The following is a 16,673-nucleotide window of genomic DNA, read 5'->3' on the forward strand; positions in this document are numbered from 1 at the left end:
GCGAGGGGCGGGCACGGGGCAGTGCCAGGTCTGCTCGCTGCCACGGGCCGGAGGCTCCCTCTGGGCACGCAGCAGGGGAAAGGCAGGCGTGCCTGGAGAGTAGCATTTTCAGCTCAGCCCCGGCTCTGCGGCCCAGGGGACAAGTGAGCCGCGTGCCAGGCTGCTGCGGGCAGCGTGGTCCCCAAGGCCCCCCCCAGCGGCGCTCCCTGGGGCGGGAGCCTGGCCTCCCCCCGCCACGCTGGTCGCGGCCGCGGTGGGCAGAGGGCGCTTCGCATCGCGGCGGGAAGAGATGCTCCCCCGGCACCAGCAGCGCGGACAGCACCGCACCGCACCCCGCGCTTCACTGCAGCACGCTCGGCTCGCGCTAGTCACGCAAACACGAGAGGCTTAAAATGGAGTAAATCGTTGTAGAAGAAGGTTTAGTGGAGGATCAGGTTGCACCTCGGACTAGAATAACAACTCACTTCTAAAATGCAAGACGTTAGTTTCCCCTAAGCTTTTTAAAACAGTCACGCCTGCCCCCGCCACCTTCTCAAAAAGATGGGGGGAAAGTGCTTACCTGTAGAGAAGTATTGATGCTAATATGTCCGGACTGAAAAACTTTAGTCCAAATGCAGCCAACTCCACCATCCCGTAAGACCATCATTACCTTTCAACGCTTTTGCTACCTTGCCTTTTATTTTTATTTTTTTACTTTAATAGTCATAAATTATATTAACTTGTGAAAAACAAAATTTCAACTGTTTAGTTTTAAAATCTATTTTTTTAAAGAAAGCCAATGGACTTCAGTCTGCATGTCTGGTTGTCAAATGTTTTATAGACCCAAGGAAGTCTGAATAATATCCAGTAAAGAGCCAGAAGAAAAACTACGTTCTCTTTTGAATGTTAAAGTTCAGGGAAATTTTAAATCTTGTTCACTTAACCTGTTCAGAAAAGCAGGTCTCAACTCCTATGGAGGAGAGTACTTTACACAAGCATTAATGCTGGCAGGGTATATTAATAAATTGTTTAATAATGCATCTGTCAAATTTTGTATTGCTACCTTTACATTTTAGCTAAGGGTTAATTAACCTATGGTAGTTAAAATAAATCTCTAGTAAAGATTTGCACTGGTAGAATGACCTTCTCTCTCCCATTACTGACAAAAGACAGTTTTAGCTTTCTCAAAGTTTGTCACATGGAGTTTAGCTATTGGTGATTTTATAAGATCTTTAACACCTGTGAAATTTCATACTTGTTCTCAATCTAAATACAATATTGAACCTGTCTTAAGTCAAATTTGAAAATACCACTCCAGAATTTAAAAATAGGGCCTGTTTCTTCTTCCTAGTTACTTCAGAGGATCAGGCACCTAGCTAATAAGGAGAATTTTTAATAATAACCTCCAGAAATTAAAGGCCTAATCCTACAAACCTTTACTCCTGCAAGTAGTTACTGCTTACTGTGGGATTACTCAGGTGATAATTGAAAACCTAAGAAAAGCTTTGTAGGAGCAGGCCCAAAGCTAATGCTGAAACATGATAAAGAATACGACAATTTCTGTATTTCACTGAATGACTTAAAATTGTAAAATTGCAATGTCAAAGGTAATTTAAAAAAATAAAATGCATTCAACTGAAAAAGTTCCAGTAATTTGTTTTTTTGTGGACATAGCCTTAATTCTGAAATTCCTAATGTGTATTGAAGTAAAATTTAAATATAAACAGAACAGCAGTTCAATAGCACAATAACACAGAATTCAGCTTGCTTTACACACAATAAGCAAGCATTATGATACATTAAGACTGTGCATTAAAGTGTGAATTAAGATGCCTGAGAAAATCCCCTTTGGATGTAAGTGATGGTGGGAAAACTTCCTGACAGAACGCACATATTCCAGACTGATTCAGTTCAGACTCTGTATAAGCTTGCATCAGTAAGTCATTGTCTTGAGGCTTCCAGATGGGCTGAAAGAAGCAAAAAATAGATTACTACTTGTGTTTTAAAAGATCACATTTCAATTAATAAAGTCACCTGCACTCATTTTGAACTACTCAGATTTTATATCTACTTGATAATAAAAAAGTGATGAATGAAGAATGTTTATTTGAGTAAAGCAAACAAGCAAGCAGAAATACACATTTAAAGCTGTAAAGTATTTGAATTCAGACTTCTATTCTTGCATTTTTGACAAATACTACTACAATAATTTTAGTCAGCAAAATAGAAAGGTTCTGTGTGTCTTATTTCATATTTTCCTGTAGAAACATTTAATCTAAGACATCTGTAGGTAATACAGCCCTGTATAGGAAATATGCAATATCCATTTCACATTAGGACTAAAGCATATGCTTACTGTACAAGACTAACATGAGGCAGATTTTATTTTATATTCCTTCTACCAGTACATATTTAGTTTTCAATTTACTCAGAAGCCAGTCTCCCTGGCAATGTAGCATAGCTTATATTTTACCTCTTACCTGCTGTGACTGCAGTGTAAGGGAGACATACTTAAATGAGCTTTAAACAAGCTAGCCTGGGTACCAGGAACAGTCTAGCTGCAGCAGCAGCAAACTCAACACTGGCTATCTGCCAGAGTATTTACCTAGCTTCTCAAGTGCTGGAAGCAATATAGTTGTGGCATACAAAACTGAGAGTGGGCTACAAAACCTAACTCAGATAGGTCTACGCAAGACTGCAGTCACTGGCTGCACTGTAAATAAGGCACATGTTGAGTTATACTTTAATGTTAAAAAAGCAGCAGTAGAGAGACTCAGATATAGTGGATAGCCACCCAGTAGGTGCGTGAGGAACAAATCAGGACTGCAAAATGAAGATCAAGAATTTCATTACAATATTAATAGACAAACAAGATGTAAAATACAAGCTACCTTACATTGCTTCCGAGTACATGGGAAACTAGATATGTAATGCTGTGCCAGCAGTGTAGACAGAATGGCAGCAGGCTGGTATCGGTTTTATGTGGGGGAGGGAACATAAGGTAGGAGAGATCTCTACAGTCTTTTGACACCAACTTTTTCCCTATCACCCAACACAGAATGGCAAGCAGTTTTCTCTTGAACTTTCACATCTCGTCTACATGCAGGGAGCTTTTATTCTTGTGTTCTCAAACCTTCCCAGGCTAGAAGATAAGAATTTTGTGGTTACCCATCATACCGTGATAGACTCTGAGGTCAACCTGACTTTCAGAGTGGTTGACTCTAGTTTTTAAACTGGGTACAGCTTAGCAAATCAATTTTCCCTCTAAATAATGGAATCATAGAAAACAGAACTGGAAGGGACCTCCAGAGGTCATCTAGTCCAACCCCATACTCTGGGCAGAATCATCCCTGTCCAAACTATCCTGTACAAGTGCTGACAACCTATTCCTAAAACTACACAATCACGTTGAACAACTGAATACCCAAAACACCAAGAATACTCTAATTTGCCATCTTGCCACAAGCAAAGCAGGGGAACAAGGGCTGTCAGTGTCCTGCCCTGCAAGGTTTGTTTCAATCTTGCAAACACTACCAGGACTAAGTACCAACCCAGCAAAAACACTTAGGCACGCACTTAAATTCCATTAACTTCTTTGAGGCTTAAGCAGACCACTGCTTAACTACACGTAGATATGTAGTTCCCTTACAGTCAATGCCTGAAGTCCTACTTGTTCTTAAGTGTTTTGTTGGCATGAGGTCTTAATGTTTATTAGAGCTAGTAATCTCACTTACATAAAGCATGCCATCAGCAATAAGTAGTTGCAAGTTCAGGTCCTAAAGTTTTAATTGCGTGTTCATAAAAACATATACAAATCCTTTTAAATCAGTAAAACCTTAGACCAATAAGATGCATATTTATTTATTTCAATCAGTTTCCCTTTGCAGTCGCATTGTTTTTAAAAAGTTACTATACCCTAAGGAAACAGCACCGAGTTTTTTACATTTAGTATCCATAAAGAAGGAAAGAGCTAAATTTACTACATCAACTGAGAGCAGCAGTTCCAAAGGCTTACTGTTGCCAAATATATTGCATTTAGGGGGTTTTCCAACTTATAAGTTAACATATGTAGTCAATGCACGAAATTCCTCATCTATACTAGGAAAAAAAGTCAGGTACATAATTCACTCCTGTTGGAGCTCTACTAGTGGCAGGGACAATGGAAGCAAGTGCCAAGGCTTAGGTGTTTATCGCTAGCCCTTATATAAACAGGAGTAAAAGAATGCCATGAGCCTTTATTCAACGGTAAAGCTGCACATGCTTAAGCATTACCAACATTAAAGCAGCCAAAAGGACATGCATGCTTCTAAGGCTGTTAAAAACTTAAGAATTTTAAATAGCCTATAACTCATTTGGGACGAAGAATTTGACCCTTTAATCACTATTTAAAAAGAAACAGTTGAATCCAATTTATGCAAAACAGAAATGAATAAAAACATTTTGGAAACAGTTAAATCCAGGTGATGCATATTTAAATATATATACACAGATGTATATTTAATTGAATCGAAAGTAATATTGGCTTCTTTCAAATAAACTTCTGGATAAGATGCAACATTTTAATCAATGTCCTTATGTTCTACTTTGCTATATGGATATTACTTATAAATACTGAAACTATTTTCTATTGCCACTTTTCTTTCCCAAGGTAACATTCAATATTAAACCCTTTTCCCAGAGCTACAGTACTGGTCATTCACCAAAAATGATATCAAAATACATTTCCTCATTGTGCATAAACATAAAAATTTTCTACTCCTGTCTTGAAACAGTTCAACAGCAATTTTTCTGCACTTTTCAAGCTGCATACTTCCCCATCAATTTGTAATCACATACCAGCTGTTTCACTTGCTGTAATACACAATGCAGGGTGCCATCTATTGAAAAATGAATACACAGACTAACTAGTAAAAGAACAAGCAGGAGAGAGAACGGAGAAAAAGGGAAAAGTAACAAGTAATAGAATGGATGCTTCACAGCTCCACAGGAATTCCACTAGTAATAAAAGAAATTGTTTAATTTGTTTTACTCGGTCACATCTATAACTGAGAATTTATACAATAAAACAAGTGTAATTAATAATTCAGTGTAAAACTAAAAAATATTACCACAGGACAGACATTTTGGATATTATACATTTTTAACAATGAGCCTGTGGTCACTTTTTAAAAATAAAATGTAAAGCAGTGCTACAAATGTCTAGACTCTTCTGCCTCTGTTTAAAACAAAGCAATCTAAGGTAGGAAGGTGAACTAGACTGGATCTAAGGATCAGTAAGAAAGATTTTCAGATATCTAGTGTCCAACAGAAGCTTCCCAAATATTAATTTAGCCTCATACCTCCTATGATCAGTAAATGTTATCTTCACTTTTAAGACAAAGCTGAGGTGTAAGAAGTTTATAGTGAGTTACTTAAAGTCACACAAAGCAATTCAATGACAAAAGTGAAGATAAAAAAAAAACATAAAAAATCCTAAATGTCAATACCTGCTCTAGCCTCCAAATAACCTCTAGATAAGCTGTCAGAAACAAAAATGGTGGAATGCTGGCCTAAAGTCAACTTGAGTTTTCCAGCGTCTTGAGTTAGGCCAAGATCTTGCCCATGGACTTAACTTTAAACATACGCTTCAAATGTTTTTGCTACTGTGTGGCAAACCGTGTGCAGAAAAGGGCCATCTTTTCAGAAGTGCTAAAATTCTAGGGACTTCTACAAGAATTCCATATACTGATGAAGATGCTTGAAGTGTCCTTTTTTTTTTTTTTTTTTTTAAAAGGAAGATCTTCATGAGTCTGTTTTTTTTCCATGGTCTTCCATTTATGGCTATTTGAAAAGACATGTTTTTCTATTTTATTTCTAAAATATTTGGTTCTACTTAAGTGTTTGTTTTGCGTTTGCCACTCATTAGATCTAGGTTGAAACTAGTCCATGTGCCCACATACTAGTTGTACATTTTAAAAAGGATAATGCTGTACAGCACCACGCAACAGAGTCTACTGAGCAACCACAGATAAAGCAAGTAATTTTTTGGATATGAATAAAATCATAAGAAGTTACTAAAATCAGTTCTGCAATGGAAGCAGATATTATTACAGTACTATATACACGAAGCAATATCTACAAGGCTACAATACTGCAGAAATATCTGGTTAAATTCTCTCCCTTCCTTCATTGAAACAATACGTAGTGCACCTAGGTTCAATGTCAGAAAGATGATTTATCTGTCATATTCACCATAAGAATAATGTGAATCATAAAAAGGCCTGAAAGACCTTTCCCAGAACATTTTAAATGCAATATCAACTTTTTGAAATATACAGCATCAGTAGAGAGATACCTGATGAGGTCCTCGGACAGCAGTCCCAGTGGCCTCTGAAGAGGGAAATTTTACTTCACAGACATCTTGATTTGTGTGCTCGTGAACAAATTTGGGATCAGTATCTCCAGTTGTCAAACACAAAGTTTTGTCCTGAGAATTTTCTATAAGCATGTTTGTAGGGTTTGGGGAGCTGTTTTTTTCAGTAGTTGTTAGGTTTTGTAAAGCTGAGGTTATGGGATCAAATCCATGTGCTTCTGATGAGTTAGAATTCAATTTACTGCTGTTCATAGCATGGTCCCTATGCTCCATGTTAAAATCATGATCCTGAAGCACGTTTTCAGCTATTACAGTACAAGGCATTGTTGGTTTATCCTGAGTGCTCTGCAAGAAAGCAGAGTCATTGTCTGTAGGTGGAAACTTGACATTAAATATAGAAAGTGATTCTACAGAGTTGTCTTCCTCATCTTGGCCCACTCCTCTTGGTGTGATAGATGTGATGCATGATGCACCTCTATTTATATCCTTTTTAACCCAAGGTTTAAAAAGCTCTTCTGCTTGTTGATCGCTTCTATCAGTACACTGGATGGGCAAAGAAAACTGGATATCTGTGAAGGGAGGAAAGGAAAAACATCAGACAGAACCTATGGAAACAATAGTTCAAAGTAATCATTAATGCATAAAATGTACAGATTACAGGCATTTTTTAATTCTCTTAATTTTTTATTGTTTTTTGTTATAAATTTGAGGGATTCTTCTCTTGCCCTCCTTTATGAACGTCAGCCCCAATTCAAATATTTAAACCAGAAATACGATTCTGCTTAGTTTCACTGTAACAATTCTATTCCTCTCTACAATTTTAGGTATAAACACTCATTTTGTTGAAACTTATGTTGCCCAATACTTTTAACACACACATGCATATATTTACTGCACCATTCTGGCAGAAATAGAAGCTGTAACTGAAGATCTCTCATGAAGTGCCAACGGTCTGCGAGGCACTAAGAACAAGATGTTTTTAAAAAGGTATTTAGGCACCTCTTTCACTGATTTCAGGTCAGGCAAGCTTTTAAATTGAACCCTCCCCCTTCCTCTCATGTTTTGGGAATCCTCAATGCACTTCAGGCACTGAGCACAAGAACACAAAAATAACCTATATATTGCAAAATAATTTCCAAATGTGACTGGGAGTAAGTCAGTCCCCCTGAAGTTTCCTAGATATAACGGTAATAGGGGCTACATCAACATACAGAAATCAGTAAGGTAATATACTAGTGATAGATGGTGATAATAAGAACAACTCTTAAGAGGTATTTGCCCCTTCTAAACTATGCAATGAGTAGTCTTTTCATGCAAAAAAGATGTAATTCTTTATACAGAATAAACAATGCAAAGTTATTCATTTCAGAATCTTGGCCAGCCTTATCACATCAGCATTTGATGTTGTCCAAGTTTAGTACAACTGATTTTAAGTGGGCACAGCTATAAGTGAGTAGCATTAAACACTTTACCATTTATAATGTGAATGGTTATTTATTATAAAAAAAAAATCACGGTAACCCATTAAATAGGTAAAGGCGTTCAATGCACATTTTAAGTGAGTCCACTTTTAAGGAGAAATGCAAAACACATTATTAATAAAGATACAGTGATGCCTAAAGAAACCCAGTCAAGAGTAGCACACACTTATACCTGTATCAAGAAGAAGAAAAACAAAACAAAAGATCAATCAAATGTTTGGAATATCTGCTGAATTAAAAAAAAAACAACAAAAAAACCCACAAAAATTAAAGGGGTACAGTCAATATAATAATAATAATTTTAAACGTAGTGGAATGACCTGCATGAAATAATGGACCATCAATTAATTCATGGAATTGTACCATACATTTACTTAATGGTATGACATGCATCAAAGATACCTCCATGGATCAAGGGGACTGAAAGGGTACAGTAACTGGATTCTTGTTTTAACATATTGTTTGTCTCTCTCAAACTATTTTTGTCATAGCATATGCATTAAGAGAACCAGGGTTTAGGGTCTTGTCCTGTTCCCACCGCAGTCAAGTCCTTTAATTCATTTCGGCTGGTGTTGAATTAGGTTCTTACTTTGTACAGGGATAAGCTTTGCAAGTCTGCACTAGGAACTTTAAGACAAAGTCCTCTTCTATGTCATGTCAATTATTCAGCAGTCTTCTTTGACAGATTAGGGCCAACAATATTCATAATTGGTATTTTTATGAACTGACAAAATTAACAGAGCATACTTTTACTTACTACTGGATACCTCTATGTGAGATGTTTACTGTGGGGTAGACTAATTAGCTCTACAGTAAATGTCTCAGTGTCTACATGTTCAGGGCTATGAGGCTGGAGTAAACTAAAACTACAGCACTGCATGTGTAGATGCTGATGCAGTTGGCTGGGACATGAGGGCACTTCAGTGCAGGGGTTGCCTGCTGGCTAGCTCCACACTACAGTACACTCATGCCCCAGCCAGTCCCTCTGCAGCATGTTGAGCTGAGTTAGAGCAGCCTTGGGCAGGCAGGCTGGTCCCCTGGGCCCATTGCCAGCCAGGGCTGCTCTGACCCAGCTCAATGTGCTGCAGTCTTGGGCGCACATGTAAATGTGGTGCCCAAGAGCAATAAACTCCAGCGCGATAAGTGCTGGAGTTTATTTTGTCGCATTAATATGCACATGTAGACATGGCCACTCAGAACCAAGAATCTATTACAAAGGACAAACTGGAATAATGAAAGTTGGTGATGTTGGGATTGCCTTTTATCCATAGACTTTGGAATACTGATCACTGAATATCAGATCTAACAGTGCATTTTCTTAGTGAACTGCAAAACACCATGTGCACAGACTTGAAAGAGGCAGATAGTAAATAGCAGTACTTTAAATGTATATGCAATTTACTGTATTTTCAAATATAAAGAAAAGCTTTCAAACAGTTGGATCACAATAAGAACTAAGATATTACCAGTTACAGGTTCTCTCTTCATGTTAAATTTACTCAGTTGATCTGTTTGTTTTCTGGCTAATGTGCATATTCGATGACATTCTTCCTTTACCTCCTGGAAAACTGTCTCTAGAGCTTCCCTAAAAGTCCAATATTTGAAATGCAAGTGTCAGAGTTCAGTTTTTTCATTACCTTTAATTTACAAGTAGTACTCCACAAATGTAAGAGAGAAAAACAAATAGCTATTTAAAAAAAAAAACAACAAAAAACCAACTCTCTCTCAAAGCGCATGTGCAAGCAAGCATGCACACCCACACACACACACCTTTCAAAGACAAGTGGCAGGGAACAATGCAGGTAAATAAATATGATACAATTTGTAGCTGTTTAGTCACACATTCACATGCCCCTGCACAGAATTGGGTTGGAGCAGTAAACCTTTAGACAGCTGGGGTCTACAGAAAACCTCAGCCATAGACCTTTGTGTTTTTCTCCATTTCCTCCAGTATGAGCCATAATGTGCATTCTTGGCAAGTGTACTACTTCCATTCATGTGATGGCCAGTCCAAAGAAATCAGCCACTGCTGCTGTGAACATTTATTTTTTCCTATTTTTCCCCATAGACTTTAGTCGGTACAGGAAAGTAAACAAGCCATGTAACAGCAGCTGTTACTTGCTTCTCCTTCCATTTTTCTATGTGGCATTTTTGTAAAGGGCCGGAGAGCATCTGACTTAGTTGCCTCTCTCCTGTGCAACCAACATCATTGCTTTTTTCCCCTTCCACTTGATGTGGTTTTCTCCAGGGCCTTTTGTAGAGTGCTACATGGCTGTCAAATACCTAGTTGATCATACTAAGAATGAGAAATGAAGTTTATCATGTAAGTGCAGATTTTGACTTCTCAAAAACCCTGCAGATTACACTATTCACCTTACTTATGCAGCATAATACTTAAAATTGAAGGCTTTAGCTGTTCTTGTACACTGGCCTACACAGATTAAGCATAAATTCTTGGGTTGTTAAGGATAACAAGAATACGGAAAAATGGATTTCTACTCCCTTCTACTTTTTTACTTCTAAAAAGTTTGAAAGATTTTTGTCTGTGTTTTTCTTATTGCCTGTATCATAACAATCAGGAATGTCAAGTGCCGCCTTGATAGTTTTGCTGAAGGCCTCTGGAAGAGATGTAGATTAGGACCTTGCTCCAAAAAACAGAATCATCATCTGAAAAAAATGGTAGCAGTTGCATAATTTGTTCCAACTGTTCTTAGAAGTTTTAATTGATGAGGTAAAACACACCGAAAATGTGAACAGTTCAAATAAAGTATCATTTTTTGTATCAAATCAGGTTTTGTTTGCAATCCTACAAATTTTCCAATCATGCACAGCCTTCCAAGGAATAGCTGAATTTCTAATGTAAAAAGAAAAAAGAATTGGGTAGGGAGGAGAAGTGATTTTACAGAACAGTGGAAAGGTCTACAGGAACTAATACTTGCTCATTGAATATAGTGAAGTTCAGTTTCATCTCCCTAGTCCCCTTCTCATGATCATGTACAGATGACAAAGCCTCTACCGCAACAGAGGCTGGGGCTCCATGGATCAAACCCAGCTCTGAACTTTGATTCAGAACAAGGCAGTCTAAGAATTATTTCCCTGTGCAGACTAAGTCCCCTCCTGGCAGCACAGCTGGCTTCTCTGCTGTGCTGCCATCAGTTATTCCACCATGGCTGCACATTCCCCCTCCAAGATGAGCTAATGCCATCCAACAGCCCACATTAACAACTACTGCTATTTCCAAAGGAGACTGAACCCCTGCTGCATCAAGCGGCTGTTTTTCTTTCTCCCAACATGCCCCCGAATACCCACAGAGCCCCAGCTATGCTTCCACATGCTGCATTGGCTCTTCTTTCCTCCCCATTCTGGACTTTCTCCACTCTTTCTATACTATAGAAAGGCAGGGAAGCAGCTCGCTTTGTTACTTTTTAGCAGATGTAAACATTAACAGAGATTTGCAAAAAATGCAGCAAAATTATATACCTTTCAGGCACAGCTGAAATACCAGGGATCCCTGGAGATAACTCAAGTCTATCTGAAGCAACCTTTTTCCCTTTCACCTTGAAGTAAAATATGCAAGTAAAGAGCCTGCGTTAGCATACATTTTTCAATTCTTATATTTACATGCACTAACAAAAAGGCAGATTAATTAATGTTACCATATTCATCAACATCAATGGAACCAAATTATCTTCCTAGCTGTCCAAAAACCCATCTACAAATTATGCGAGCTAGACAGAAATTTATGAAGAATTGGGCGTCACAAATTTAATACTACAATTCTTTGTTTATAGAGCAATTCTCATTCAAGACTCAGAGGACTTTAAGAGGTAGATAAAGATTATCTTCCTTTCATGGAGATGGAAACCAGCAGACAGAAGTTGTATTTTAATATACTTGTAATTTAATCATGTAGCTGGTCAGGGGCTTGTTACATTGGGACTCAGCTATTTCTAAAAAAAATCAATTCAGCTCAGCATTTTTCAAGGAGCAAGCCACAGGCACTGTCAAGTATTCTACCATGATTTTAAACAAGTTATTAACTTCGAGTACCACCTTGTGGATCACACTAGTATTACACGAGCTTTAAAACAATGCCATCAGCTAAGAAGCAGAGTTGTTACTATAACCAGTCAAAGTTTATACCTGCACTGCAGTCAAGGAGGTTTCTGCAGTTCCAGTAGACACCTCTGCTAGCTTTAAACTAACTAGATTGGTTACTGGTAGAAGCAGTACAGAACTCTGCAAGTTGCAAAACCTGCCCGGGAAGCTGGGTAAACAATCAAGCAGCCCACACTGAGCTCCATGCTACTGTACCAGCCACAGTGTTACCAGTAGACAGTTTATTTTAAAGCTGGCTCAGTCCTGTGCCCATTAGCTGTAGTTGCATCCTTGACTACAGTCATGAAATACCTTATGTTTATTTTAACTTGGGAATTTTACTTATCAGGAAGAATATCCTATCTGAACAGAGTGAAATAAAAAAAGAGTAACTGAGAAGTTATGCATTTAATTTGCAATGATGTGATGATATTAGAGAAAGCTATTTAAAATACAAAGCTGAAAAATTAAAAGGCACAAAACAAATTTCAAGTATTTTATGGCTTAATCAAGAAGGAACAATACTGCTGTATATATTTTAGTAATCTTGCGAGTAATGAATATACAGTTTTCTTCTAAAATCTGTTTACTACAGTGAATAATATAAAAAGAACAGAAAAAGGATAATTATTAAAAAATATATAATTATATTATAATATATTCTTACCTCCATCTTATATACTGGCATCTGCATGCAGTTTTGTACTTCATTTAATTCTATTAATCTGTTATTTAAAATCCTTATTTTTTCTTCTTTTACAGCAATAATTGATACAAGTTTCTTTTCTTTTTGATTGCTCTCTTCCTCAATTTGCTTCATTCTGATGCTCTCATTCTCCAGTTGTTCCTACAAAAATGGGACAATGGGTTAATATTTCCAGACTAGGAGATATTTCTTTATGTAATAGCCTGGATAGGCTAAAATAAACATCTGAAAGCTAAACAAAAGTGTGGTAGAATTAAAAGAAATTTTGAAGAGGGTGACAAAGTCTTCAGATGCTTCAATTTTAGCAAAAAAGTACTGCTCAAATCCTAAATGTTAAATAGGTAAATTGCTGCAATTTATATTAAAAATAGAATTTTATACAAAAACCTAACAGTATATAAAAAGGAAAAATTTGTTATGATCTATGTAAAGAGGTAGGCGATCTTTGGATTATCAGTGCAAAGAAAAAGGTACATGGCTTGAAGCATAGAGATGAAGTTACAAAAGCTATGTTTCTCTGAAACCTGTAGAAATAACTAACAGTTGCATGGGACTTCTAACAAACTTACATTGGAAACAGCAGAAGAGTGACTGATTCATGTTAGTTGTCTATATAAGGTTAAAAAAAGGGAAGGAAAGAGTAAATTTCAGAGAGATTCAGGAAGTATAGGGACAGTCATGTGAGGCAGAAAACAGCAGAGTATAAACAAGGAGTTTTTGAACTAAATTGTATTTTCAACATGTCATAATGAAAACAGGAGCTAGATCTCCACTTCGGTCAAATTAGATTTATACTTGACCAGAAGTAGCCAAGCAGATCGGAAATAGCCACTGTTGTTTTAACGTTGAAAACAAACACACACATCTTTTTACAGAACAAACTTTGACTTGTTTCGCAAGTCATTCAAACAGGAAAGTGCAAGTGTTTTGTTTTTTTCAGAGCTGGTGTCCCCTCCCTAAAAAAAAAAAAAAATGTATGTTTGCATCACTCTAACCTTTCTTTTCTGCCAAAACAGGTAAAGAAAAACAATGTAATTTTGGACTTGGATTTGGGGTTAGGAGAAGTTACATCCAATGTCAAGACAACCGCAAATCATGCTATATGGCAAAATGATTATTTGAAAAACAAGGTCAATGTGGAAGACAAATATGAGGTTGGGTGCTCATGAGACCTCAGGTGTGTTCCAATAGTCTAACAGCATGTAACTGAGTGGAGAATGAGGCCAAAGGTGTTCAGTTTTCACTCAGAAACGTCACCAACATGCCAGGAAGTCAAGAACACACTATATATAGAGAGATGTATATTTATACGTTTGCAAAGGGCTGGGAGAAGAAAGGAACAAATACAGAGGAAAGCCAGGAACTTCAATGAGAAATATTTGATTTGTTTATTAGGAGTCTGCAAGGGTGAAAAGACGCATTTGAAATGACATAAACAGGGATTATTCCACATAGGGACAATGTAAGAGAAAAATCCAGCTCTGGCCACAGAGATACAAAGACATGCATGTGGCTGTCCCAGCAGTGCCATCTCAAAAGGCTGCACAAAGGTCAATATCATGGATCCACTGAACAGTGAGGTTTGGATAAGAAGCTTTTCTTTGCTTTAAATTGTAAATTTAATCAATCATGGGCCAGTGCTCTACATCAGAAGCAGGTTGAGGTCGGGTTCCTGCATATCACCCGGTACAAAATAAACCTTTCTTTTTTCTCAGAAGGCTCCCATTCACTGAGTAACCAGAGCAGTCAATGGGATTTTTCTACCCAAGGGAAATTTCTGATCTTTCTGACTGTCTGTAGACCTCACATATCCACATCTTTTAAATAGCAGTACAGCTATTCCCTCTATTTTCCAACGGTCATTCTCTAGCTTTGAATATTGTTACCTTGGATATTGATAACTAGTGGAGGATAACTAGAGGAGTCCTACCAGATTTGACATTTCAAAAGATAGGGAGCAGATATTAGTCCCCATTTTCAGGATAGGTCATTAACCCCTCTCTGTTCTAGTCCCCCCTTATAGCAAGTAGTCAGATGAATACTATCCAAGTGCTCTTGAAAACTTCCAAGAATTGAGATTCCACAGTTTCTTTAGGCAGCCTGTTAGGATGCTTGACCACCCTCATAGTCAGAAAGTTCCTCTAATCTCTGATCTAAATTTCCTCTGCTGAAACTTGAGGCTGTTGCTACTAGCCCTGTCCTCTATGCTCGTGAAGAAAATCCCATCTCTGTCCCCTCTGTAATCACCTGTCAGGTATCTGAAGTCTGTCATCAAATCCCCTCCTCAGTTCTCTCTTCTCCAGGCTAAATAATCCTAGTTCTTTCAGCCTTTACTCATAAGTCTTCCCCTAATCATTTTTGTTGTTCTCCATTGGACTCTTTCCAAACTGTCCACATCTTTCTTGAAGCATGGGGGCCAAAACTGGACACATGAAGGAGACAGATTTTTACATTCAGTTCTTAGAAAAGAGATGAAGTCTGAAAGCTTTAGGATAAAAAGCTATGTGCCAACATTTCCAAAGACAGATGATATTGTTCAAAATATAGAAGCTAAATTTTAGATTAGCCAGATAGGACTGAGAGAAAACAAAGGGAATAATGGAGAGAGAAGTAGAAGGCACAGAAAATTATTGTCTGGTGTAGATGATCTTTGAAAGCTCAAACATATTTGGGACCATGGGAAGCAGCAAAGTATTTAGGTGAAATTTAACGTGCAGATTTCTTAGAGTGAATGTTAGGTAGAGACAGTAGTGTGTTTGGATACGGTACTCTTTTTACCAGGTTTGAATATATTGACTTGAAGCAAGTTATGGTGGAGCCAAGAGTTGTGTTAGGTTCAGGCTTAAGACACAAAGGAGGTCTGAAAAACAGTACAGAGTAAAATCCAGAATAAAAATGTAACTACTGCAAAGCACATTCAGTATAAAGTTTTTAGGGTGCAAAAGAAGCATGTTTGGGACTCCTTCACCCCTTCTGTGCAGCTCTCATGCAGTCTAGACAGTACTGTGATTCTCTTTCTCTGGCAAAAAATGTTAAGCAGAGCAGAAGGTGAAGAGATCAAAGGAGTCCTCATGTAAGCACTAAGCAAACCCCAATTTCAGTGAGAGCTGCTCCTCTCTTCTCCTCAAAGAAGGAAAGATGGCACTTCCTAGTACCTTCCTAGTAGCTTGTGGAAAGTAGGCAAGAAATGCCCACTTCCAGCTTAGAGGAGTTAGGATGGGTATATAAGGAAGCACAGAAAGAGAAGAAAGACTATTCATGTGAGACTGTTGAAGAACCAGCACACTATCATTGCTCTAATATAAGCATCATATTACAGTATTGTGAAGAAGGCATTTCATTACATGACAGTGAAAGTCAACATCACTGTTAACTGTCAAGACGTAACCAGGTAACTGCTAGTTCCCTATCTAGCACCCCCTCCAGGTCATTACGCTACCCTTCCTACCTGTTACTAATATCATAGCAGTGGCATACGAACCCTTAAGAACTGGATTAATCAATGCTGAAGCCACTCAAACACACTGTGGTAATGTTTTTTAGATTGGCTCAAGGTCTCATGAGCACTATAGAACTATGTGAGTAGTGTCTGGCTCAATGAATACCTCTGGCCATACTATCGATTTGTACTGGGATTGGCAATGAGGATGGAGATCACAATTATGTCATAAACAGATCAGTGACTCTACCTTTCGAGAAGGTTATCCTGTGAGGGTCAAGGACCCATTTTACTGCTCTGTTCTATTAAATGAACAGAAGTTACAAGATTTCAGATGGCTCCCAGGAAGAATACTGTTTAGCTGATAAACTGATATTAATGGTCTTACAGGCTATTTACCCTCTTTTGTCTAAGTATTGGTACATTTTGCCCAAAAGATTCCTATTCCCCTTAAGCAACTACACTGGTCACCTGGAATACAAATGGCCTACAAAGATGATGGGGAAAAAAAAAAAACAAACCACCACACAGCTGATAGCAAAATGCTGCACACTCGGATCCCACTAATTCTGCTTTACACCACTTCAGTGGACACAAAAGGAATTTAAATAGTATTAA

General features: G+C 37.9%; 1 protein-coding gene across 9 annotated transcripts in view; it reads right to left on the minus strand.

Annotated features, from left to right (window-relative positions):
* Positions 1-398: 398 nt before the first annotated feature.
* Positions 399-16,673, minus strand: part of TANK (TRAF family member associated NFKB activator) — a 49,433-nt gene continuing 33,158 nt past the window's right edge. For all 9 annotated transcript variants that reach the window (XM_059727344.1, XM_059727347.1, XM_059727348.1 and 6 more), the window contains 5 exons: positions 12,578-12,757; positions 11,293-11,369; positions 9,279-9,397; positions 6,314-6,900; positions 399-1,946 (listed from right to left, as the gene is read on the minus strand). In XM_059727344.1, the coding sequence (XP_059583327.1) occupies positions 1,779-1,946; positions 6,314-6,900; positions 9,279-9,397; positions 11,293-11,369; positions 12,578-12,757 (1,131 nt within the window). In that variant the 3' untranslated portion in view covers positions 399-1,778. The remainder of the gene's footprint in view (positions 1,947-6,313; positions 6,901-9,278; positions 9,398-11,292; positions 11,370-12,577; positions 12,758-16,673) is intronic.

The sequence above is a fragment of the Alligator mississippiensis genome, chromosome 4 (genome assembly GCF_030867095.1).
Source record: "Alligator mississippiensis isolate rAllMis1 chromosome 4, rAllMis1, whole genome shotgun sequence".
NCBI classification, from domain to species: Eukaryota; Metazoa; Chordata; order Crocodylia; family Alligatoridae; genus Alligator; species Alligator mississippiensis.